Source organism: Oncorhynchus kisutch, linkage group LG29 (assembly GCF_002021735.2).
Source record: "Oncorhynchus kisutch isolate 150728-3 linkage group LG29, Okis_V2, whole genome shotgun sequence".
NCBI lineage: Eukaryota > Metazoa > Chordata > Actinopteri > Salmoniformes > Salmonidae > Oncorhynchus > Oncorhynchus kisutch.
In genome coordinates this window covers 4,926,326-4,953,076 of record NC_034202.2, presented here as the reverse complement: position 1 = coordinate 4,953,076, position 26,751 = coordinate 4,926,326, and the positions used below count along the sequence as shown (strand labels likewise).

Genomic DNA, 26,751 nt, shown 5'->3' with positions numbered 1-26,751 from the left:
CTCCCTGTTGTGAAGGTTACGAGTCCCTGGGTAGCATGGTGCCCACCTGGTGCAGGATAGGAGTAGCTGAGAGGACCAGATGGTTTATAATAGTGCTTTGCTCTGCTTTACTCTGTTTTCCATGACTAAAGTTTTATCCTACATCTTACATGTCAATAAACAATAAACAATAAAGTCTTATCCTGTTTTTGTCAAAAGGGGGAGACAAAAGCATATATCACTTGTTGATTTTTCTTTTCTGTTTTTCTGTAAAAAAGAAATAATAATAAAAATAATAATAATAATGTTTTATTAATAATAAACTTTATTTTATTTTATAATAATAAACTTTATTTTACTTTATTTTAATTTTATAAACGTTATTTTCATGAAATGCTATTAACACATTACTATGTTGGGACCACTGAAATAAGGATAATGAGTGACACCCTGGCGGGTGTCAAAAGGGGGATTGTTGGATCCTGTGTTTTACATTATAGCCATTAGAATATATATGATTAAATATCATCTGATGTTGGTTGTGTGAGGTGTCTGCATTTGTGCACTGGAGCATCATTATGAGATTAAACAACTGCTTGCTACTTGCCTGTTTGTGTGTGACAAGAACTGAGTAACATGGTGTGACCTGGATGTTGCAAAACTGTAGATAACAGCCCAGCAGATGCTTTGTCCTTGTGTTTGTATGTAACAATATTGAGCACATGGTGTGACTTGCTGTATCTTACAAAGTTGTGACAGGGAGGGGTAGTCATCACGAGGTTTAACTGAGATGGAAAAATACTGAACAACACAATAGCAGGAACTGAGCAACTGTTCTAACTAGGCTGCGATACCAGAACAGTAAGGATCTATACATCGACGGAGGGAGAACTCCAAGAAACGCCAAGAGGCGGGGACCCGCCTGAGCGCCTGCAATAGGCTGGGAAAGTTTAAACCACGCCCAGTCTCTACTGTGATAGGCCAACAGACGTCTTGGAACTATGTCTATCACAGTATAAAGAATACTGTTTTACATACGTCTTGTCAGTTCCCTGTTCTGCCCTGCGTGGTATTACAGTGAGCCCGTATATACAAATATATATATATATTTGGATACAAAAATCTTTTTGTATCCAAATCCGGCTTTAAACTTCTTCACAACAGTATCTCGGACCTGCCTGGTGTGTTCCTTGTTCATGATGCTCTCTGCGCTTTTAACGGACCTCTGAGACTATCACAGTGCAGGTGCATTTATACGGAGACTTGATTACACACAGGTGGATTGTATTTATCATCATTAGTCATTTAGGTCAACATTGGATCATTCAGAGATCCTCACTGAACTTCTGGAGAGAGTTTGCTGCACTGAAAGTAAAGGGGCTGAATAATTTAGCACGCCCAATTTTTTTGTTTTTGATTTGTTAAAAAAGTTTGAAATATCCAATAAATGTCGTTCCACTTCGTGATTGTGTCCCACTTGTTGTTGATTCTTCACAAAAAAATACAGTTTTATATCTTTATGTTTGAAGCCTGAAATGTGGCAAAAGGTCGCAAAGTTCAAGGGGGCCGAATACTTTCGCAAGGCACTGTAACAACACATAACAAATAAAATAGAATTTAGTTGAGAAAACAGACATACGACTGACAAATTAAGTACTTAATATGAGAGAGGTGGATACTCAAACCCTGTGGGGATCTCATCAGTGGGGGCACAGTTAAATGTCATGATCCAGACCACTGGTGGCCAGAATTGGGAGGTGAGGGTGGGTCTCCAGGCAATTTACCTGGGAACAGAGGTTGAAAAAAAGACTGAAGTGACAGATTGAGATTAGTGAGTGAGAATAAAACTGAAGCTATACAGTTTTGTTTGAGCAGCGAGGCCCCTTTCGTCATCATTCATCTTCTCACACACCATCCATCCTTCCTTCACCACTCCTCTTCTTCCTCCATAAACTGGACGATGCGAGAGGAGATGTGTCCATTCATTGTTTTCTAAAGGGTTTTACTGATCCCGGGTCACCACTTCTACTCTGAGACACTTCATGAATACTGGCTCTGCTGTGAATGCTACACCTCTACAAAGTGGACAAACATGTACATGATATCCTTCTATTCACAGAAACCTTCTCCGAGGCAAAATAAACTGGAACATAATCATGAATACACAATTAATTACAGCGGAGCTCAGCTCACATTGAGTTAACTTTCCCAAATCTCAAGGTTCCATTCTCTTTAATGCTCTCTCCCAATTATAAGATTTGCCAATGCTAAATAATAGCAACACTATGTCTAAGAGGCATGTTTTTTAAAATTGCTTTTAGCTGAAGCTCATGTATGAATCATTCAAATCAGGGCCACAACTGGGGACAGGCCAAGAGAAAAGAGCCAGACAGCTTTCTAGGTTGGTATATGAGTATGACATTGTTTGATAATAATTCAGAGGTTTTAAAGGATTACGGGAGAGGACAAAGTGTAAGGTAACATTTTACAACAGTGGGCTAAATCAGGGTCACACATAAGGTTTCTTTGTAGTCTAAAACAAATCTACTTTGAAACAAAAATATACACCTCACAAAGGGTTACGGGCTTAAAAGAAATAAGACACCTGTACCATGTCAGAGTTTCATCCCAATATTACACTTTATATAAATCACAGAAGACTGAAATATAACAAACCATTTGACATAGAAACACCAGATTCTCTGCAAGTTTATATTAATTTGGAAAAATATTAACATTCCACCCATGAGGCCACTAAAGGGGTCATTTGGCCATTTGACTCCAGGAAACAGCTACAATGTTGAAGCAGGTAGATCCTTACAGAGTGTGGTACATATCAGGTTTCCAGGTATTTTTTATATTACAGTGCCAAAAATAACAATTCCATTATTAGGAAGACTACAAACAAAATGTTTTCAAATTTCATAACTATTTATTACATATCAATGAGCAGAATTTACTACTTTCACAGCAGTGGTCTACAGCACTTGTTCAAATAATTGAAACAATTTTTCAAATAATAATATTAATAATAATAATAGTTCAGTTTCATTTGAGGCCACATTTGAAACACACACATTTACAAGTAGTACTTGGCATTAAAAACGATGGCGATACATTATTTTTAAGACACTTGGTGTTTGTTTTTTCTCTCTTCCGTTTTCATATCACAGAGAGGTTGAGCAACAGCCTAAACAGTAAATATTGATTTAGATACAAAAACCACTGTGAAAACATCAAGGAGTCGGGGCGGTGTGAACGTAACAGGGCCAAAGAAAACAAAGGAGAGAAACAGGGAGAACGAACAAAGGGATAGAAGCTGTATTAGAAACCTTCAAACCACCAGACATCCCACCCCCATTCACCTACACTCATGGTAAGAACCAGCATAATAAATAAGTACAATTCCATTGCAATAATAGTACTCCTATTTATTCCCTTTTTTCATCCCTCCAGTTTTGAGTAATAGTGTTGAAGGAGGCCACATTGAGACAGGCAATTGCAGAGAGTAACAGAAGAGAATGAGAGAGGGAGAGAGATAAAAAGGTAGCGGGGGGCTCATGCAAGATCAGAAGAGGGGTGCCATGTCGCAAGCCGACCACCCAGAGGGCTCTCTACGTAGCCGAACGGATGCACATGCTTTAGCCAATAACTTTCCCTAATACGTGTACTTCTCAGCAATATCACCTTGACCTGTAGAGTAGTAATAACAACATAGCCAAAATGGTACTTTAGCCAATGTTTCATCCCTAACACTACTCAGGATGATGCAGCATAAGACACTGCCAAGACAATATCCTCCGGTATGTCAGGGTGGGATCTGAACCTGGTCTTCCATGGGAGAAAGCAACGTCCTAAACATTAGCCCGTTACCCCAATAGGAAATTCCCTCTAGGGCCGAGAGTGACATTGATTTTGAAGTCGCAGGCAGGGCTACCTCATCACGAGACCGTGAGACTACCTCAAGTACGCTACATAGTGTTGACCCTACATTTCCCATGGTTCTCTAGATATGAGTCACTTGAGTGGGTCGAGTCACAGACGTGATCTTCCTGTCCGGTTTTGTACCCCCTCGGGCTCCTGCGGTGGAGATCTTCGACATGCTACCTTGTCCCGGACCTGTTGTTTTCGACTCTCTCTCTCTTTACTGCACCTACATTCTCGACCTCCGAATGCTCGGCTATGAAAAGCCAACTGACATTTACTCCTGAGGTACTGACTTGTTGGAGTTTTTCCTAGCCATCGTGCTTCTCTATCTGCATTGCTTGCTGTTTGGGGTTTTAGGCTGGGTTTCTGTACAGCACTTTATGACATCTGCTGATGTAAAAAGGGCTTTATAAATACATTTGATTGGTTGATTGATGTCTGACCGCTGACCTGTGTACTGATAGGCTGATATCACCCTAATCATTGGGCTTGATTACTCATTGGGCTTGGTTACTATATCTCTGGTACCAGAGGAGGTTAAGTGTTATGGCTTCCTCTGTGCTGTTTCAGCCGACTCGCTCTACATGCATCATAACTCTTGTGTTTCATGTAATGTTCCATTGCACTTGGTGAGTTATGCCTTGCTCCTAGTGAACAGCTGGAGAGGAGATAATTCCTTCTACCAAATAGCTCCTATAAGGACTCTGAGGTAGGCTACAGTACCTACCATTTGTCTGGTCTCTCATCCACTGCCTGCATCCCAAATAGCGGCCTCTTCCCTATATAGTGCACTGTACTTTTACCCAGAGCTCTACGGGCCTTGGTTAAATTAGTGCACTAAATAGGGAATAGGGTGCTATTGGGATGTAGCCTATGACTGACTACGTTACCTCATTACATCACTCCTAAATGGAAGTAGTTGGCCACATGATCAATTCTCCAACCCAACTAACAAGTGAACAACTGGTGGGTAAGAGTCTGCATACCACTATAAAGCACATAAGCCGAGGGCAACCGATGCCACTAGCGGCCCAACAGTGGACAGACTTTAAAGGCCCACTGTAAAGGCGATGTGCTAACAGGCCAATTGGCCCCTGACTAAACTGTGTTGGGCCACAGTAAACTAACTGTCTGGGAAGGTTGCGATCTGTGTATAGGAGAGTATATTCTGTGAGGACGTGGACCCCATGGATTCTTAGAGATAGCCAGAGACAGGACAGTAGGTGCTTTTAGAGGCCCTAGAGGTATGGGTGTGTTTGACTATATGCGTATTAAAACCTAGCTCACAGAGTCACTGTGGGTGTTATCTACAGAGGGAATCATGATTATGACTGCTACTGTCAGAGACCAGCCAATTAGAGGAGAGGTGACTGGTGGCTGATGGGAGTTGTAGTTTAGTGGAGGATGTGGGGATGTGGCACTTGTGGGAAACTCTGCCTCTAGTCCAGTCCTGTATACCTGCACACAGAGTTGGGAAGGAAATAGAACAAGACTGACAGACATGGAGAGCATAAAACATCGTACATTTACTAAATATGTGAATAAAATGTCTATTATAATATATCTATAAAGGTAGTCATGTCTGTCAATGTGTATGCATCTTAATGTATAAATAGATGTACACATACATATGCATATATTATACTATATTTGAAAGTGTAATTGGAAATAATCACAGATTATACAATAAAAGGTGAGCCGTAGCCACTTCGCGAGGGTGCTGTTTCAAAACGTTTTTTGTTGTTGTTGTGCCTTGTGTAGATTTGTTGTGCCTTGTGTGTGTAGATTTACATTCAGTTTTCGTTTATAGAGAAAAACCTTTCGCCGCATAATGACATCTGTACTCTGAACAATCCACCTCAAATGACCTCGTTTTCTTTGGGTTACTCGCTGCAGTGCAACACACAGACACACATACTGACTGCGGGGACCGACTGCTTATGAAACACGCACACACACACTTTACACAATTACTCCTCCTACCCACCATGTCTGAGGATGAAGACCCAGACAAAGGAGATAACAAAACAAAAACAAGAAATCAACAAACAAAAAACCCAACCAAAACAAAATGACCGAAGGAGGAGAAAAGAGAGGGGGATGAGGAGGAGAAGTGCATGATGGGATTGTCTTCACTTTAGGTCCAGGACATCATCATCGAAGGATGTGGAGAGATTGAAGGGGCTGGCCAATGGCGGGCTCTCCTCTGGAAGCACTGCTTTCTCTTGCGCCGCATCATCCGAGCTGAACGAGCAGTGCCGTTGGACGTCTGAGTCCGTGTTGGCAGACTTTGAGCCCATCCTGATTGGACACAGAGCATGCCCATCAGTTTGAATCATTACTTCATAACATTTTACACTCATATCACTTGAAATCACCGCATGAGATTTTTATGCAAATCTTCCGTTCACATAAATGAGAAACTTCTAGTTATTTGCTTTTCAGCAAATATGCCTTTAAAAAATATATACACTGAACAAAAAAAAGTGTTGGTCCCATGTTTCATGAGCTGAAATAAAAGATCCCAGAAATGTTCCATAGCCACAGAAAGGTTATTTCTCAAATTTTGTGCACACATTTCTTTTACATACCTCTTATTGAGCAATTCTCCTTTGCTGAGTTAATCCATCCACCAGACTGGTGTGGCATATCAAGAAGCTGATTAAACAGCATGATTAAACATGCAGGATGGCCACTCCTAGGCAGAGTAGCAACAGTGCTGAACTTTCTCCATTTATAGACAATTTGTCTTACTGTGGACTGGCTTTAAGACATATTTTTGTAACCTTTTCCAGGTTTATGGAAGTCAACAATTCTTAAATCGAGGCATGGGCCACATCAGGAAAAGCTTCTTGTGAATAGCGAACTCGCATTTTGTAACCTTTTCCAGGTTTATGGAAGTCAACAATTCTTAAATCGAGGCATGGGCCACATCAGGAAAAGCTTCTTGTGAATAGCGAACTCGCATTTTGTAACCTTTTCCAGGTTTATGGAAGTCAACAATTCTTAAATCGAGGCATGGGCCACATCAGGAAGAGCTTCTTGTGAATAGCGAACTCGCATTTTGTAACCTTTTCCAGGTTTATGGAAGTCAACAATTCTTAAATCGAGGCATGGGCCACATCAGGAAGAGCTTCTTGTGAATAGCGAACTCGCATTTTGTAACCTTTTCCAGGTTTATGGAAGTCAACAATTCTTAAATCGAGGCATGGGCCACATCAGGAAGAGCTTCTTGTGAATAGCGAACTCGCATTTTGTAACCTTTTCCAGGTTTATGGAAGTCAACAATTCTTAAATCGAGGCATGGGCCACATCAGGAAGAGCTTCTTGTGAATAGCGAACTCGCATTTTGTAACCTTTTCCAGGTTTATGGAAGTCAACAATTCTTAAATCGAGGCATGGGCCACATCAGGAAGAGCTTCTTGTGAATAGCGAACTCGCATTTTGTAACCTTTTCCAGGTTTATGGAAGTCAACAATTCTTAAATCGAGGCATGGGCCACATCAGGAAAAGCTTCTTGTGAATAGCGAACTCGCATTTTGTAACCTTTTCCAGGTTTATGGAAGTCAACAATTCTTAAATCGAGGCATGGGCCACATCAGGAAAAGCTTCTTGTGAATAGCGAACTCGCATTTTGTAACCTTTTCCAGGTTTATGGAAGTCAACAATTCTTAAATCGAGGCATGGGCCACATCAGGAAAAGCTTCTTGTGAATAGCGAACTCGCATTTTGTAACCTTTTCCAGGTTTATGGAAGTCAACAATTCTTAAATCGAGGCATGGGCCACATCAGGAAAAGCTTCTTGTGAATAGCGAACTCGCATTTTGTAACCTTTTCCAGGTTTATGGAAGTCAACAATTCTTAAATCGAGGCATGGGCCACATCAGGAAAAGCTTCTTGTGAATAGCGAACTCGCATTTTGTAACCTTTTCCAGGTTTATGGAAGTCAACAATTCTTAAATCGAGGCATGGGCCACATCAGGAAAAGCTTCTTGTGAATAGCGAACTCGCATTTTGTGAGTGTTTTTTTTATATAATATATTTCCAATCTCGTCTCATTGATTGGACTCCGGGTTAGCGGGCTCCTGACTCCAATTAGCTTTGGGTCACTCACCTGTCACTGCCAGTGGAGGTCAGTGCTCGTGCCTTTGGCTCTTCCTCAGTGGTCTTCTTGCTCATCTTCCTCTGTTTGACAGTGCCGGACTTACCGCCCGGCTCCTCGGTTAGGCCTGAGCATGAGACACAGAAGACCATTCAGTAAGGAACATAACCAGAACTGCTCAGTAAGAGCACTTCTGGTTACTAGGCTACCCTGCCTAGTGGTTAGAGTGTTAGACTAGTAACCGAAAGGTTGCAAGTTCAAATCCCCGAGCTGACAAGGTACAAATCTGTCGTTCTGCCCCTGAACAGGCAGTTAACCCACTGTTCCTTGGCCGTCATTGAAAATAAGAATTTGTTCTTAACTGACCTGCCTAGTTAAATAAAGGTAAAAAAAAAAAAAGAACCGACCATAACACAGACATTCACTAAACCACTTTGAAGGAGTATATAGCATTACAATCACTGTGGTTCCAATGCTGAGATGGTTCCAGTGGGTTGGAACAGGTTATGGTGCTGGCAACACCAGGGTTGAAGGTTTAATTCCCGCGAGGGAAACATATACTAAATACAATGAGTGTACAAAACATTAACTTTCCATGACTGAACAGGTGAATCCAGGTAAAAGCTATGACATCAGAAACTGTACCATCTTATGTTTCACGGAATCATGGCTGAATGATGACATGGATATTCAGCTAGCAGGATATACGCTGCACTGGCAGGATAGAACAGCACACTCCGGTAAGACGAGGGGTGCAGTCTGTGCATATTTGTAAACAGCAGCTGGTGCACGAAATCTAAGGAAGGCTCTAGATTTTGCTCACCTGAAGTAGAGTATCTTATGATAAACTGTAGACCACACTAAGAGTTCTCATCTATACTTTTTGTGGCTGTTTATTTACCACCACAGACAGATGCTGGCACTAAGACTGCACTCAGTCAGCTGGATAAGGAAATAAGTCAACAGGAAATCACTTACCCAGAGGTGGCGCTCCTAGCGGTCGGATACTTTAATGCAGGGAAACTTAAATCAGTTCTACCAAATTTCCATCAACATGTTAAACGCGCAGCCAGATGGAAAAAACATTCTAGATCAACTGTACTCCACACACAGAGACGCGTACAAAGCTCTCCCTCCATTTGGTAAATCTGACCACAATTCTATCTTCCTGATTCCTGCTTACAAGCAAAAAATGAAAGCAGAAAGCACCAGTGACTCAGTTTATAAAAAAGTGGTCAGAAGAAGTAGATGCTAAACTACAGGACTGATTTGCTATCACAGACTGGAACATGTTCCCAGGATTCTTCCGATTGCATTGAGGAATACACCACATCAGTCACTCGCTTGATCAATAAGTGCATCGAGGACATTGTCCCTACAGTAACTGTACGTACATCCCCCACCAGAAGCCATGGATTACAGGCAACATTCGCACTGAGCTAAAGGGTAGAGCTGCTTCTTTCAAAGTACCGGACTCTAACCCGGAAGCTTATAAGAAATCCTGCTATGCCCTCTGACGAACCATCAAACAGGCAAAGCACCAATGCAGGGCTAAGATTGAATTGTACTACACCGGCTCCGACGCTCGTCTTATGTGGCAGGGCTTGCAAACTATTACAGACTACAAAGGGAAGCACAGCCGCGAGCTGCCCAGTGACACAAGCCTACCAGTTGAGCTAAATCACTTCTATGCTTGCTTCGAGGCAAGCAACACTGATGCATGCATGAGAGCATCAGCTGTTCCGGACAACTGTGTGATCACGCTCTCCGTAGCCGACGTGAGTAAGACTTTTAAACAGGTCAACATTCACAAGGCCGCGGGGCCAGATGTATTACCAGGACGTGTGCTCTGGGCATGTGCTGACCAACTGGCAGGTATCTTCACTGACATTTTCAACATGTCCGTGATTGAGTATGTAATACCAACATGTTTAAAGCAGACCACCAGCAACAACAACAAAGCAACCTGCCTAAATGACTACAGACCCGTAGCACTCACGTCCGTAGCCATAAAGTGCTTTGAAAGGCTGGTAATGGCTCACATCAACACAGAAACTCAAGACCCACTCCAATTTGCATATCGCCCAAACAGAACCATAGATGATGCAATCTCTATTGCACTCCACATTGCCCTTTTCCAACTGGACAAAAGGAACACCTACATGAGAATGCTATTCATTGACTACAGCTCAGCGTTCAACACCATAGTACCCTCAAAGCTCATCACTAAGCTAAGGTTTCTAGGACGAAACACCTCCCTCTGCAACTGGATCCTGGACTTCCTGACGGGCCACCCCCAGGTGGTGAGGGTAGGTAGCAACACATCTGCCATGCTCATCCTCAACACTGGAGCACCTCAGGGGTGCGTGCAAAGACCCCTCCTGTACTCCCTGTTCACCCACGACTGCGTGGCCAGTTACGACTACAACAACATTAATTTTACTACACGACTACTACAACAACATTAATTTTGCAAGACGACACAACAGTGGTAGGCCTGATCACCGACAACGACGAGACAGCCTATAGGGAGGAGGTCAGAGACCTGGCCAGGTGGTGCCCTAATAACAACCTATCCCTCAATGTAAACAAGACTTAGGAGATGATTGTGGACTACAGGAAAAGGAGGACCGAGCACGCCCCCATTCTCATCGACGAGGCTTTAGTGGAGCAGGTTGAGAGCTTCAAGTTCCTTGGTGTGCACAATAACCAACAAACTAGAATGGTCCAAACACACCAAGACAGTCGTAAAGAGGGCACGACAAATTCTATTCCCCCTCAGAAAACTAAAAAGATTTGACATGGGTCCTCAGATTCTCAAAAGGTTCTACAGCTGCAACATCGAGAGCAACTGGTTGCAACACTGCCTGGTATGGCAACTGCTCGACCTCTGACCGCAAGGCACTACAGAGGGAAGTGCGTACGGCCCAGTACATCACTGGGGCTAAGCTGCCTGCCATCCAAGACCTCTATACCAGGCCGTGTCAGAGGAAGGCCCAAAAAATTGTCAAAGACTCCACCCACACCAGTCATAGACTGTTCTCTCTACTACCGTATGGCAAGCGGTACCGGAGCACCAAGTCTTGGAACAGGTAATCAGATGATTTGCACTGTCCCCCCCAAACCCGTTTTTTACGCTGCTGCTACTCTCTGTTTATCATATATGCATAGTCACTTTAATTATACATTCATGTACATACTACCTCAATTAGCCCGACTAACCGTTGCCCCAGCACATAGGCTAGCTGGACTATCTGCATTATGTCCCGCCACCCACCACTAGCCCACCCCTCTTTTACGCTACTGCTACTCTCTGTTTATCATATATTCATAGTCACTTTAACCAGATCCACATGTACATACTACCTCAATTAGCCCGACTAACCGGTGTCTGTATATAGCCTCACTACTGTATATAGCCTCGCTACTGTTATAGCCTCGCTACTGTTATAGCCTCGCTACTGTATATAGCCTCTCTACTGTATATAGCCTCTCAACTGTATATAGCCTCTCTACTGTATATAGCCTCACTACTGTATATAGCCTCGCTACTGTATATAGCCTCGCTACTGTATATAGCCTCGCTACTGTATATAGCCTCGCTACTGTATATAGCCTCTCTACTGTATATAGCCTCACTACTGTATATAGCCTCTCTACTGTATATAGCCTCTCTACTGTATATAGCCTCACTACTGTATATAGCCTCACTACTGTATATAGCCTCTCTACTGTATATAGCCTCACTACTGTATATAGCCTCACTACTGTATATAGCCTCACTACTGTATATAGCCTCACTACTGTATATAGCCTCGCTACTGTATATAGCCTCCCTACTGTATATAGCCTCGCTACTGTATATAGCCTCACTACTGTATATAGCCTCACTACTGTATATAGCCTCTCTACTGTATATAGCCTCACTATTGTATATAGCCTCTCTACTGTATATAGCCTCACTACTGTATATAGCCTCTCTACTGTATATAGCCTCACTACTGTATATAGCCTCTCTACTGTATATAGCCTCTCTACTGTATATAGCCCCTCTACTGTATATAGCCCCTCTACTGTATATAGCCTCTCTACTGTATATAGCCTCACTATTGTATATAGCCTCTCTACTGTATATAGCCTCTCTACTGTATATAGCCTCTCTACTGTATATAGCCTCACTACTGTATATAGCCTCACTACTGTATATAGCCTCACTACTGTATATAGCCTCTCTACTGTATATAGCCTCTCTACTGTATATAGCCTCTCTACTGTATATAGCTTCTCTACTGTATATAGCCTCTCTACTGTATATAAACTCTACTGTATATAACCTCTACTGTATATAGCCTCTACTGTATATAACCTCTCTACTCTATATAGCCTCTCTACTGTATATAAACTCTACTGTATATAACTCTACTGTATATAGCCTCTACTGTATATAACCCCTCTACTGTATATAGCCTCTCTACTGTATAGAGCCTCTCTACTGTATATAGCCTCTCTACTGTATATAAACTCTACTGTATATAACCTCTACTGTATATAGCCTCTACTGTATATAACCCCTCTACTGTATATAGCCTCACTACTGTATATAGCCCCTCTACTGTATATAGCCTCTACTGTATATAACCCCTCTTCTGTATATAGCCTCTCTACTGTATATAGCCTCTACTGTATATAGCCCCTCTACTGTATATAGCCTCTACTGTATATAACCCCTCTACTGTATATAGCCTCTCTACTGTATATAGCCTCTACTGTATATAGACTCTCTACTGTATATAGCCTCTACTGTATATAGCCTCACTACTGTATATAGCCTCACTACTGTATATAGCCTCTCTACTGTATATAGCCTCTCTACTGTATATAGCCTCTCTACTGTATATAGCCTCTCTACTGTATATAGCCTCTCTACTGTATATAAACTCTACTGTATATAACCTCTACTGTATATAGCCTCTACTGTATATAACCTCTCTACTCTATATAGCCTCTCTACTGTATATAAACTCTACTGTATATAACTCTACTGTATATAGCCTCTACTGTATATAACCCCTCTACTGTATATAGCCTCTCTACTGTATAGAGCCTCTCTACTGTATATAGCCTCTCTACTGTATATAAACTCTACTGTATATAACCTCTACTGTATATAGCCTCTACTGTATATAACCCCTCTACTGTATATAGCCTCACTACTGTATATAGCCCCTCTACTGTATATAGCCTCTACTGTATATAACCCCTCTTCTGTATATAGCCTCTCTACTGTATATAGCCTCTACTGTATATAGCCCCTCTACTGTATATAGCCTCTACTGTATATAACCCCTCTACTGTATATAGCCTCTCTACTGTATATAGCCTCTACTGTATATAGACTCTCTACTGTATATAGCCTCTACTGTATATAGCCTCTCTACTGTATATAGCCTCTCTACTGTATATAGCCTCTACTGTATATAGCCTCTCTACTGTATATAGCCTCACTACTGTATATACCCCCTCTACTGTATATAGCCTCTCTACTGTATATAGTCTCTCTACTGTATATAGCCTCTCTACTGTATATAGCCTCTCTACTGTATATAGTCTCTCTACTGTATATAGCCTCACTATTGTATATAGCCTCTCTACTGTATATAGCCTCACTACTGTATATAGCCTCTCTACTGTATATAGCCTCACTACTGTATATAGCCTCACTACTGTATATAGCCTCTCTACTGTATATAGCCTCACTACTGTATATAGCCTCACCACTGTATATAGCCTCCCTACTGTATATCGACTCGCTACTGTATATAGCCTCACTACTGTATATAGCCTCACTATTGTATATAGCCTCTCTACTGTATATAGCCTCACTACTGTATATAGCCTCTCTACTGTATATAGCCTCACTACTGTATATAGCCTCACTACTGTATATAGCCTCTCTACTGTATATAGCCTCTCTACTGTATATAGCCCCTCTACTGTATATAGCCTCTCTACTGTATATAGCCTCACTATTGTATATAGCCTCTCTACTGTATATAGCCTCTCTACTGTATATAGCCTCTCTACTGTATATAGCCTCACTACTGTATATAGCCTCTCTACTGTATATAGCCTCTCTACTGTATATAGCCTCTCTACTGTATATAGCCTCACCACTGTATATAGCCTCCCTACTGTATATCGACTCGCTACTGTATATAGCCTCACTACTGTATATAGCCTCACTATTGTATATAGCCTCTCTACTGTATATAGCCTCACTACTGTATATAGCCTCTCTACTGTATATAGCCTCACTACTGTATATAGCCTCACTACTGTATATAGCCTCTCTACTGTATATAGCCTCTCTACTGTATATAGCCCCTCTACTGTATATAGCCTCTCTACTGTATATAGCCTCACTATTGTATATAGCCTCTCTACTGTATATAGCCTCTCTACTGTATATAGCCTCTCTACTGTATATAGCCTCACTACTGTATATAGCCTCTCTACTGTATATAGCCTCTCTACTGTATATAGCCTCTCTACTGTATATAGCCTCTCTACTGTATATAAACTCTACTGTATATAACCTCTACTGTATATAGCCTCTACTGTATATAACCTCTCTACTGTATATAGCCTCTCTACTGTATATAAACTCTACTGTATATAACCTCTACTGTATATAGCCTCTACTGTATATAACCCCTCTACTGTATATAGCCTCTCTACTGTATAGAGCCTCTCTACTGTATATAGCCTCTCTACTGTATATAAACTCTACTGTATATAACCTCTACTGTATATAGCCTCTAAAGTATATAACCCCTCTACTGTATATAGCCTCTACTGTATATAACCCCTCTACTGTATATAGCCTCTCTACTGTATATAGCCTCTACTGTATATAGCCCCTCTACTGTATATAGCCTCTACTGTATATAACCCCTCTACTGTATATAGCCTCTCTACTGTATATAGCCTCTACTGTATATAGCCTCTCTACTGTATATAGCCTCTACTGTTTATAGCCTCTCTACTGTATATAGCCTCTCTACTGTATATAGCCTCTACTGTATATAGCCTCTCTACTGTATATAGCCTCACTACTGTATATAGCCCCTCTACTGTATATAGCCTCTCTACTGTATATAGTCTCTCTACTGTATATAGCCTCTCTACTGTATATAGTCTCTCTACTGTATATAGCCCCTCTACTGTATATAGCCTCACTACTGTATATAGCCTCTCTACTGTATATAGCCTCTCTACTGTATATAGCCTCACTACTGTATATAGCCTCTCTACTGTATATAGCCTCTCTACTGTATATAGCCTCCCTACTGTATATAGCCTCTCTACTGTATATAGCCCCTCTACTGTATATGGCCTCTCTACTGTATATAGCCTCTACTGTATATAGCCCCTCTACTGTATATAGCCTCTACTGTATATAGCCTCTACTGTATATAGCCTCTACTGTATATAGCCTCTACTGTATATAACCCCTCTACTGTATATAGCCTCTCTACTGTATATAGCCTCTACTGTATATCGCCTCTACTGTATATAGCCTCTACTGTATATAACCCCTCTACTGTATATAGCCTCTCTACTGTATATAGCCTCTCTACTGTATATAGCCCCTCTACTGTATATAGCCCCTCTACTGTATATAGCCTCTACTGTATATAACCCCTCTACTGTATATAGCCTCTCTACTGTATATAGCCTCTACTGTATATAGCCTCTCTACTGTATATAGCCTCTATTGTATATAGCCTCTCTACTGTATATAGCCTCTCTACTGTATATAGCCTCTACTGTATATAGCCTCTCTACTGTATATAGCCTCACTACTGTATATAGCCTCTCTACTGTATATAGTCTCTCTACTGTATATAGCCCCTCTACTGTATATAGTCTCACTACTGTATATAGCCTCTCTAGTGTATATAGCCTCTCTACTGTATATAGCCTCTCTACTGTATATAGCCTCACTACTGTATATAGCCTCTCTACTGTATATAGCCTCTCTACTGTATATAGCCTCTACTGTATATAGCCTCTCTACTGTATATAGCCTCTCTACTGTATATAGCCTCACTACTGTATATAGCCTCTCTACTGTATATAGCCTCACTACTGTATATAGCCTCTCTACTGTATATAGCCTCTCTACTGTATATAGCCTCACTACTGTATATAGCCTCTCTACTGTATATTGCCTCTCTACTGTATATAGCCTCTACTGTATATAGCCTCTCTACTGTATATAGCCTCTCTACTGTATATAGCCTCTCTACTGTATATAGCCCCTCTACTGTATATAGCCTCTCTACTGTATATAGCCTCTCTACTGTATATAGCCTCTCTACTGTATATAACCTCTCTACTGTATATAGCCTCACTACTGTATATAGCCTCTCTACTGTATATAGCCTCTCTACTGTATATAGCCTCACTATTGTATATAGCCTCTCTACTGTATATAGCCTCTCTACTGTATATAGCCCCTCTACTGTATATAGCCTCACTACTGTATATAGCCTCTCTACTGTATATAGCCTCTCTACTGTATATAGCCTCGCTACTGTATATAGCCTCTCTACTGTATATAGCCTCTCTACTGTATATAGCCTCTCTACTGTATATAGCCTCTCTACTGTATATAGCCTCACTACTGTATATAGCCTCTCTACTGTATATAGCCTCACTACTGTATATAGCCTCTCTACTGTATATAGCCTCTCTACTGTATATAGCCTCACTACTGTATATAGCCTCTCTACTGTATATAGCCTCTCTACTGTATATAGCCCCTCTACTGTATATAGCCTCACTACTGTATATAGCCTCTCTACTGTATATAGCCTCTCTACTGTATATAGCCTCGCTACTGTATATAGCCTCTCTACTGTATATAGCCTCTCTACTGTATATAGCCTCTACTGTATATAGCCTCTCTACTGTATATAGCCTCTCTACTGTATATAGCCTCTCTACTGTATATAGCCTCTCTACTGTATATAGCCTCACTACTGTATATAGCCTCTCTACTGTATATAGCCTCACTACTGTATATAGCCTCTCTACTGTATATAGCCTCTCTACTGTATATAGCCTCACTACTGTATATAGCCTCTCTACTGTATATAGCCTCACTACTGTATATAGCCTCACTACTGTATATAGCCTCTCTACTGTATATAGCCTCACTACTGTATATAGCCTCTCTACTGTATATAGCCTCTCTACTGTATATAGCCTCTCGACTGTATATAGCCTCTACTGTATATAGCCTCACTACTGTTATTATTCACTGTCTTTTTACAGTTTTTTTTCTATTTCATTACTTATCATCTATTGTTCACCTAATACCTATGTTTTACTTAAAAATTGCACTGTTGGTTGGTAAGTAAGCATTTCACTGTAAGGTCTAAACCTGTTGTATTTGGTGCACATGACAAATAAACTTTGATTTGATTCCTTATTGACGTCACCTGTTAAATCCACTTCAATCAGTGTAGATGAAGGGGAGGAGACAGGTTAAAGAAGGCTTTTATAGCCTTGAGACAATTGAGACATGGATTGTGTATGTGTGCAGTTCAGAGGGTGAATGGGCAAGACAACATATTTAAGTGCCTTTGAGCAGGGTATGGTAGCAGGTGCACCGCTCAACAGTTTCCCGTGTGTATTCAGAATGTTCCTAAAGGACATCCAGCTAACTTGACACAACTGTGGGGAGCATTGGAGTCAACATGTGCCAGAATCCCTGAGGAATGCTTCAAGCACCTTGTAGAGTCCATGCGCTGACTAATTCAGGCTGTTCTGTGGGCAAATGGGGAGGGGGGGTGAAACTCTATATTAGGAAGGTGTCCTTCATGTTTTTTACACTCAGCGTAAACTTTATATCTCATTGTCACCTGTAGGTGTATTAGATAACAAGTTTATCAAATAGCTAAATGACCATGAACACTGATGGGAAAGAGGGGGTGACTCATATTATTCAGTCCACTAAACTTTCTGAATGCCCTGTCAGGTGTGTGTGTGTGTGTAGTCAGAGGTGTGTATGTACATTCCAGTCTTGGTGTCTCACCTAGCAGCTCTTTGCGGGTGCGGCTGGCAATCTCTTTGATCTCCATGCGGGACAGTGACAGGGTGTGTGAAGCCCCCTGCATGAGGGGCCCCGCGGGGGCCACACACATGCTAGGGACCTGTGCTGTCAAGCCCGTTACCACCTTGTTGACCAGCGGGGACTTGAGGGGCCTCTCGATGCTGCGGCCCACCAGGTTACTCAGGGGGATCTTGAAGATATGCTTACACTGTGCCTCACCTGGGAGAGGGAGACGGGTAAGATAGAGGGGGGGGGGGAAGAGGTGGCATGAAATGGAGAACAAGAAAAGAATGGGGGAGAGAGCGAGACAGGGGCGATAGAGAGAAGGGTAGAGGAAGAACAGGTGGCAGTGATCAAATAAGAGGAACAGAGAGAGGGGGAGACAAGAAGCAAGAGGCACAGGGAGGGTGAGGATGGATAGAGAGATACAGAGTGAGGTATTGCAGTAAGAGAGACACACATCATTTAAACACCAGGCAACTTCAGGCAATGAATAAATGGAGACATGCTTAGACTGGTTAGTTTACCACGCACATGCACACACACATTAGAAGAACACGTGAACATGAAAAACATGATCATGTCAAAATTAAGCCTACTGTATCTAAACAGATTAATAATACTATATTCAGTGGCACAGTGTGTGATCTCATTATGATTTCATCATCATCGCCATATCAACACTCTTGTAATATAATATGACCACTAAATTACAGCCATTTACAGCTATATATTATTTATTCATCATTTGGAATAAATAATTAAACTGTTTAATTCAAATTAATTGAATGCTTAACATCATAACAGCACTGTATTCCACCTCTAGTCTGCTGTAATCCAGTCAGAGATACAACAGGGATGGGTTCATTAGGCACCACATTTACAGACTGAATCCAAGATGGACAGCTTGGATTTGGCCAATAAGAACTATAGTTATTTGATTTCCGTTGCAACATGTTTTGTTACGTTTAGCCCGAATGAACATGACCCAGCTGTATTGTTTTGCAATGACTAATGTAACCACCAGGTGGAAGTGAAGGGTCATATTCTAGTGCAGCGTTCCTCTTGAGCAGGACAGGATGGCAATACTAGCACACACAGGCAGCTATGTGACTGTCTGAATCAATGGGAGGCTGCACTGCACCAAACAGACTGCCGTTCTGAAATGTCACAGGGTCAGAAGTGAAGAAAGCAGCATTCTGGGAGACGGGGTCGCTTATATTATTATTACAGGTTCACTGACTCACTGTCACCGCTTTACAGGCACTTCTCTCCAGGAAAAATACCAGACACACGGAAATGTTAATAATAAACTAAATAGATACAAAATAATTATATCAAAACAAGCATGCGACCATAATCACAAGGATCTATATATCCCACATTTGTTTCTGCTCCAGGGTAAATAACCTAAAAATTAAAAAAACTAAGATGAGATTTAAATCAAATGTTGTACTGACAATATTGAATATTTGAATTGTTGTGCTTCTAACCGTCCGATCAGAATTGGATATGATTCCATGATTTAACATGGTTCAGTATTGGTCGAATACTACCAGATGTAGTTTGACAGTCCAATCAACACAGTCTCAGCATCCTGTATTCACGTCTTACCTGATGACAACAAATGTGATCTCAAACTGAGTAAATTCTCCACCAATGAAAAATCACCTGTCCCCATAGAGCAGAAACTGCAGGCATAGGCGGTTGGTTAGAGGATGGTATTTTTGTCAGCGCCCCATCTTCCCTCCCCTCCCCTCATCCCTCCACCCCCCCAGATTGTGGCACCTCTATTTGGCCCACCACTCTGGATGGGAGAAGGGGCTTTGACAAAAGTTTCCATGGCGACAGTGCAATCTGTAAATCATGCTGCGGCAGACGTGTCTTCTCTCCTCTCTCTCTCTTTCTCTTTCATTCCCCCTCTCTCTCTCTCTTCAGTCTCCCTCTCTCATTCTCACCTCTCACACGCATACCTTTCTGAATCTGCATCCCTCTCATACTCTCTTCATCTCCATTAAATGTTTTTCTTTTAAACTGACTCACTCATTCTTACAATCTCTCTCCTCAGAATGACAAGAGAGGGATGGGGAAGACAAATAATGTTCACTTAACATTCAACTGAGGGTCAATAAAACATGCCACTTCATATATAAAAATCCGTGCATGTTAGTAAGGTAGCATGTGCAGCTAGATGCAAAAACTGAAGAGGGACGGATGCATCCCAAATGGCTCCCTTTTCCCTTTATCGCGCACCACTTTTGACGAAGGCCCACAAGGCTTTGGGAGAAAAAAGTGCTATAAGTCTATAAGGGAAAAAGGTGCCATTTGGGACAAACCCGAGAAGTAGTGGAAGACTACTTGAAGTACCTTCGGCATCCTTAGACATGTACAGGGAAAGCTTGGTACCATAGGGGATCCGTATAGAATCTGAACCAGGGATGAAGAAGGTTATGTAACACACACACACACTCAAACCGGTATGACAGAACACACACATTTAGTAGTAGCACCACCACCACCTCCAGAGCTGAAACAATCACTGTCACAGGGATGTGATTGGTTGTAGCAGTGTTCCAAGACTAGAGTTGACAAAAATGGTATCATCGTACCCCACCCCTCTCCCAAATGTGACCCTTCACCCTAAAGCCCAGTACAGGTCCAATGCCAAACTCTCTGCCCAAAATAATACATCAGCACTCTGTAGTATTAGTATGAGTGTGCATGTTTGTATGAGGGTGCGCATGCATACTAGCTACTGCAGTTCCCTGAAGAATAGAGGTGAGGTGACCCGAAAAGACACACTAACGTGAATGTGTGTGTGTGTGCGCACGTGCCTGTGTTCGTACCCATTTGAAGGACTGTGTTTCCACCCCACTTATGAGTCTATGGACCTCAGTGGTCATTAGATTTAGCATCTATGTCTGATGATTACTGCACGTCTCGTCCTTAGAGATAAAATACATTCTGTAATAAACGCAAAGCTGTCGTCACCTCTCTCTCCCCCTCTCTGTAATCACAGTAAATTACATCCTTGTGTATCATTAAAAACTGTCCCTCCTGGACACACAGTGCATCATAAATATGTTCCATTGCAGACGACAGCAATATAAATTTAAAAGGATTGAGGGAGGAGTACCTTCATTGGAAAGACAGTGGAAGGGTGGATGGGGGTTTAGGAGGGGGATGGGGGTTTAGGAGGGGGATGGGTAGTGTAGAAGGAGTGGAAGGACAGGAGGAAGGGAGAGACAAAGAGAGAGAGGAGAGCGAGCATAAAAGAGAAGGTGATATTGAGATCCCTCTGTCCTTAAGGGGAAACCCTGTCTTCATCTTGTGAGTTTTAGTTGGGGTCACAGAGACTGGGTGACTGCTGGTGGCTGGGTGGGTGGGATCACAGGTTCATGCACATTGGCTGCTGTTCTCTCCCACTGTGTGTGTGTGTGTGTGTGTTCATACAGTATGTGTTTGTGTGAATGATATCACATTTCACTGGGAATGTTCCAACCAAGATTCAGAGGTGGCATTCTGCCTCAAGCCTTGGAGGAACTTTTTAACAACTACAGCCTCAATTAAACTTCTCAACGGCATAGAAACAAACAAAAAATATGATGTCTAGTAAATAAATGACCCTTGCAAGGGTTTCACAGTGTGTGGGTTCATTTAGTTCTCTTTGGGCCAGGCAAGTTTTTTTAAATATAAGGTTGTTTATGTTATAAATCATACTCTGCTCCCCCACCAAACAATAACAAATAGCAAAGAAAAAAATGAAACATAGTCAACAACTCTTAGTCAACAAAGTGTGCATTTCCAATTGTACTTTGTGTCATTCTATAACGTGTTTGGTTGCTATGTGAGGCTTACCGTCTCCGAGCGGTGAGGGGAACACAGGCATTTCGTAGCCTGTGGGCGTCTGTGGCGAACTCTGGGAACTGGTGTCCCGGGAGCTGCAGTTGGAAGCCGAGTTGACCGGAGCGGACGACACAAAGTAGATATCCGACTGCGTGAGCCATGGGATGGGGTCGGATTGAATGAAATGGGATGGGGTGGGATTGAATGAAATGGGATGGGGTGGGATTGAATGAAATGGGATGGGGTCGGATTGAATGAAATGGGATGGGGTCGGATTGAATGAAATGGGATGGGGTCGAATTGAATGAAATGGGATGGGGTCGAATTGAATGAAATGGGATGGGGTCGGATTTAATTAAATGGGATGGGGTCGGATTGAATGAAATGGGATGGGGTCGGATTGAATGAAATGGGATGGGGTCGGATTGAATGAAATGGGATGGGGTCGGATTGAATGAAATGGGATGGGGTCGGATTGAATGAAATGGGATGGGGTCGAATTGAATGAAATGGGATGGGGTCGGATTGAATTAAATGGGATGGGGTCGGATTGAATTAAATGGGATGGGGTCGGATTGAATGAAATGGGATGGGGTCGGATTGAATGAAATGGGATGGGGTCGGATTGAATGAAATGGGATGGGGTCGGATTGAATGAAATGGGATGGGGTCGGATTGAATGAAATGGGATGGGGTCGAATTGAATGAAATGGGATGGGGTCGGATTGAATTAAATGGGATGGGGTCGGATTGAATGAAATGGGATGGGGTCGGATTGAATGAAATGGGATGGGGTCGGATTGAATGAAATGGAGAGGGGCATAAACAGTGGATACGGGGAAACATTAATAGAGGGAGACAGAGAGAAATAGAGACAGAGAGATGAGAGGGAGACAGAGAGAAATAGAGACAGAGAGATGAGAGGGAGACAGAGAGAAATAGAGACAGAGAGATGAGAGGGAGACAGAGAGACATAGAGACAGAGAGATGAGAGGGAGATCAAGAGAATGTGTGAGAGGTGATGGCATTATTTCCCTAACCAACACCTGCTAACACAACATGATGATGTTGTATTTCATATTGCTAAATGGTACACTAGTCTGTGCACTGTATATCCATCTGCTGTGTAAGAGTTGTGTGTGTTTGGTTGTTTTTATACAGTTTATTGTCCCTGCTTGCAAAACAAATTTTCTCATGAACAGCTGCGCACACAGGCATATACACTCACCTGACAGTTTATTAGGTACACCACCCCGTTCACGAAAATCGATCGCTCCTACAGAAAGAAAGTCACGTGGCCGTGGCTTGCTATATAAAGCAGGATGACAGGCATCCAGTTATTGTTCGTTTGATTGCTAACAACTTTGAGCGTGATATGATCGTCGGTCCCAGGCAGACCAGATTCAGAATCTCAGAAAACTCTGCCTTCCTGGGCAATAAGCATGACAGTGTCTGGGGTTTACCGAGAATGGTGCGACAAACAAAAGACATCCAGTCAGCGGCAGTCCTGTAAGTGAAAAAAGCTAATTGAAAGAGAATGGAAAGAATTGTACAAACTAACAGGCGGGCTACAAACAGATAAATAACGGCACAGAACAACAGTGGTGTGCAGAATGCCATCTTGGTGGAACACACAACTTGTTGATCCATGTCAAGGATGGGCTATTGCAGCAGATGACCATTCCGTTCCACTCCTATCAGCTAAAAACAAGAAGAAGCAGCTCCAGTGCGCATGGGATCACCAACACTGGACAACTGAGGAGTGGAAAAACATCGCCTAGTCCAATGAATCCCGGTTCTTGTTGCATCATGCTGATGGCAGAGTTTTGGCACAAGCAGCATGGACCCATCCTGCATGGTGTCAACGGTACACTCTTAGAATAAAAGGTTCCAAAACATATTCAGAACCCTTGACTTTTTCCACATTATGTTACGTTACAGCCTTATTCTGAAATGGATTAAAACCATTTTTTTTTTAATCCGCATTAATTTAAACACAATACCCCATAATGACGAAGCAAAAATAGGTTTAGAATGTATTAAAAATAAAAAACTGAAATATCACATTTAGGTAAGTATTAAGACCCTTTACTCAGTACTTTGTTGAAACACCTTTGGCAGCGATTACAGTCTCGAGTCTTCTTGGGTATGACGCTACAAGCTTGGCACACCTGTATTCAGGGAGTTTCTCTCATTCTTCTCTGCAGATCCTGTCAAGCTCTGTCAGGTTGGATGGGGAGCGTTGCTGCACAGCTATTTTCAGGTGTCTCCAGAGATGTTCGGTCGGGGTTCAAGTTCGGGCTCTGGCTGGGCCACTCAAGCACATTCAGAGACTTGTCCCGAAGCCACTCCTGCATTGTCTTGGCTGTACTTAGGGTCAATGTCCTGTTGGAAGGTGAACCTTCGCCCCAGTCTGAGGTCCTGAGCGCTCTTGTAGCAGGTTTTCATCAAGGATCTCTCTGTACTTTGCTCCGTTCATCTTTTCCTCAACCACAGCTACACAGCACCAAACAGCAGCAAAAAGGGATCCTCTATGGGGCAAACCAAAGAACTCAGTATGGTTTTACTTAGCACCTTTTTTTCAAAGAGTGTACAGGCTGGTGTACTGCCGTCCAATCTGCAGCAACTGCGTGATGCCATCGAGTCAGCATTGACCAACATTCCTGTGGAACGTGTACAGGCTGGTGTACTGCCGTCCAATCTGCAGCAACTGCGTGATGCCATCGAGTCAGCATTGACCAACATTCATGTGGAACGTGTACAGGCTTGTGTACTGCCGTCCAATCTGCAGCAACTGCGTGATGCCATCGAGTCAGCATTGACCAACATTCCTGTGGAACGTTTCCAACTTGTAGAATCCATGCCCCAAATAATTCAGGCAGTTCTGGAAGCAAAAGGGTGGTACTAGATGGTTCTACCTAATAAACTAGCCACTGAGTGTACATGAAAAAATATACACAATTGTGCACACATTTTCATTACAATCATTATCATGATTGGACACTTCCACCTGTCAATCAGACTCACCCTCGAGGCAGTCAGCTGCAGCTCTGGTACCACAGCTGTATAGACCAGGTTACCGTTGACAACCAGCCGGATCTCAATGGAGTCAGTGGTAAAAGCCAGGATGTAGGGGAACGCACACACTGTAACACAACAACTTCCAGTTATTTGGTTGATAAAGGATGAACAAACTGCAACACCACAACAAAAACAACAATAACTTCCTGCTATGGTTTTACAATGGACAGGACAACCAATCTGCATTTACATTCATAATATGCTCTGCACAGCAGCATAAGAAAAATACAAGTTACAGGCAGAATGGACAACCAACGGTAACACGGAGTTCATGAGACAATTAAGTAATTATGATAAAAAGCATCAACATTCAGAAGACAGACACCAGGCTAAATGAAGTTGATATAAATGGTTGGGATTTGTGATAGATAATAGACAATAGTTTCTTAATTAATCCCAAGGGGACAATTGGTTTGTCAAGGCAGCATCCCAGTACAAACATACACACACAAACATGTAGAAGAGAAACTGTAGTTTATGTCATATTTATTTAAATCAAAAAGTAATGTCTCTTTAGTCGGCCATTCTCTGCTTTCATCAGTCATCAGAAACAAACACACAGAAGCACAGACACAGACGAACACACTCATCGACCTAGCATCAGTAGCCACCCGCTGCATGTTACCATGGTGACAGGGCTTAGGCCAGGGCCGGAGGCTGGGCTGACCGCGGGAGCGGGGTGTGGGGAGGGACTGCTGATTGCTATGGTTACCAGTACCACTCACCGATGGCATTGGGCATCTGGTTCCAGCTGAAGTGGAAGTCAGACGCGTTGGACTGGATCATGGGGGTGGAGCCGTTGAACGGACACACCTTCTTATAGGAGCAGATATCTGTACAGCAGACAGAGATAAGACATCTAATTTCAGTCGTTAAACCATGTCTATGTCCCAAATGTCACCCTATTCCCTTTACGGTGCCCTACTTTTGACCAGAGACCACAGGATACTATAAAGGGAATGGGGTGTCATTTGGGACGCATCTTACGTATTCGTAAAGTAATTTTATACGAACAGATATTTGTGGGTTGACGACTATGGATAATAGACACGGAGTATACCAAACATTAGGAACACCTTCCTAATATTGAGTTGCACCATATCAAGAAAGGACCATTCTTGATACACATGGGAAACTGTTGAGCGTGAAACCCCTAGCAGCATTGCTGTTCTTGACCCAAACCAGTGCGTCTGGCACCTACTACCATACCCTGTTCAAAGGCACTTAAATATTTTGTCTTGCCCATTCACACTCTAATGGCACACATACACAATCCATGTCTCAAGGCTTAAAAGTCCTTCTTTATCCTGTCTCCTCCCTTTCATCTACATTGATTGAAGTGTATTTAATTGACATCACTAATGGATCATAGCTTCCACCAGGATTCACCAGGTCAGTCTATGTGATGAAGAGTGTTCTTAATGTCTCGTATAGTCAGTGTATATTATAATGTTACTGTATATTATAATGTAGAAACACCCCAGAGAAATCTTTATACTTTGATGTTAAATAAGGGATAAATAGAGACTCACAATTGTAACACAACAAAAGACCAGCCTCCCCATCCTCGTACACATCGATGGCTGCCACAAAGTTGACCTGTGTGCACATGGCAGAGAAGAACACTGTATTGAATTTATTTTATTCAATTATGAAGAAAATACATACTTCATTTATTCTATTCAATTATCAT

At 42.2% G+C, this 26,751-nt stretch overlaps 1 protein-coding gene across 6 annotated transcripts in view; it reads right to left on the bottom strand.

The window, feature by feature from the left end:
- Positions 1 to 2,594: 2,594 nt before the first annotated feature.
- LOC109897270 (GTPase-activating Rap/Ran-GAP domain-like protein 3) overlaps positions 2,595 to 26,751 on the bottom strand; it is a 173,786-nt gene continuing 149,629 nt past the window's right edge. For 4 of the 6 annotated variants that reach the window (XM_031808992.1, XM_031808993.1, XM_031808994.1 and 1 more), the window contains exons 24-31: positions 26,591 to 26,657; positions 25,784 to 25,891; positions 25,005 to 25,123; positions 21,990 to 22,125; positions 20,499 to 20,558; positions 18,114 to 18,350; positions 8,021 to 8,135; positions 2,595 to 6,207 (exon numbers count right to left, since the gene is read on the bottom strand). In XM_031808992.1, coding sequence (XP_031664852.1) covers positions 6,039 to 6,207; positions 8,021 to 8,135; positions 18,114 to 18,350; positions 20,499 to 20,558; positions 21,990 to 22,125; positions 25,005 to 25,123; positions 25,784 to 25,891; positions 26,591 to 26,657 — 1,011 coding nt within the window. In that variant the 3' untranslated portion in view covers positions 2,595 to 6,038. The remainder of the gene's footprint in view (positions 6,208 to 8,020; positions 8,136 to 18,113; positions 18,351 to 20,498; positions 20,559 to 21,989; positions 22,126 to 25,004; positions 25,124 to 25,783; positions 25,892 to 26,590; positions 26,658 to 26,751) is intronic. The other 2 variants (XM_031808996.1, XM_031808997.1) reach the window with 1 other exon arrangement.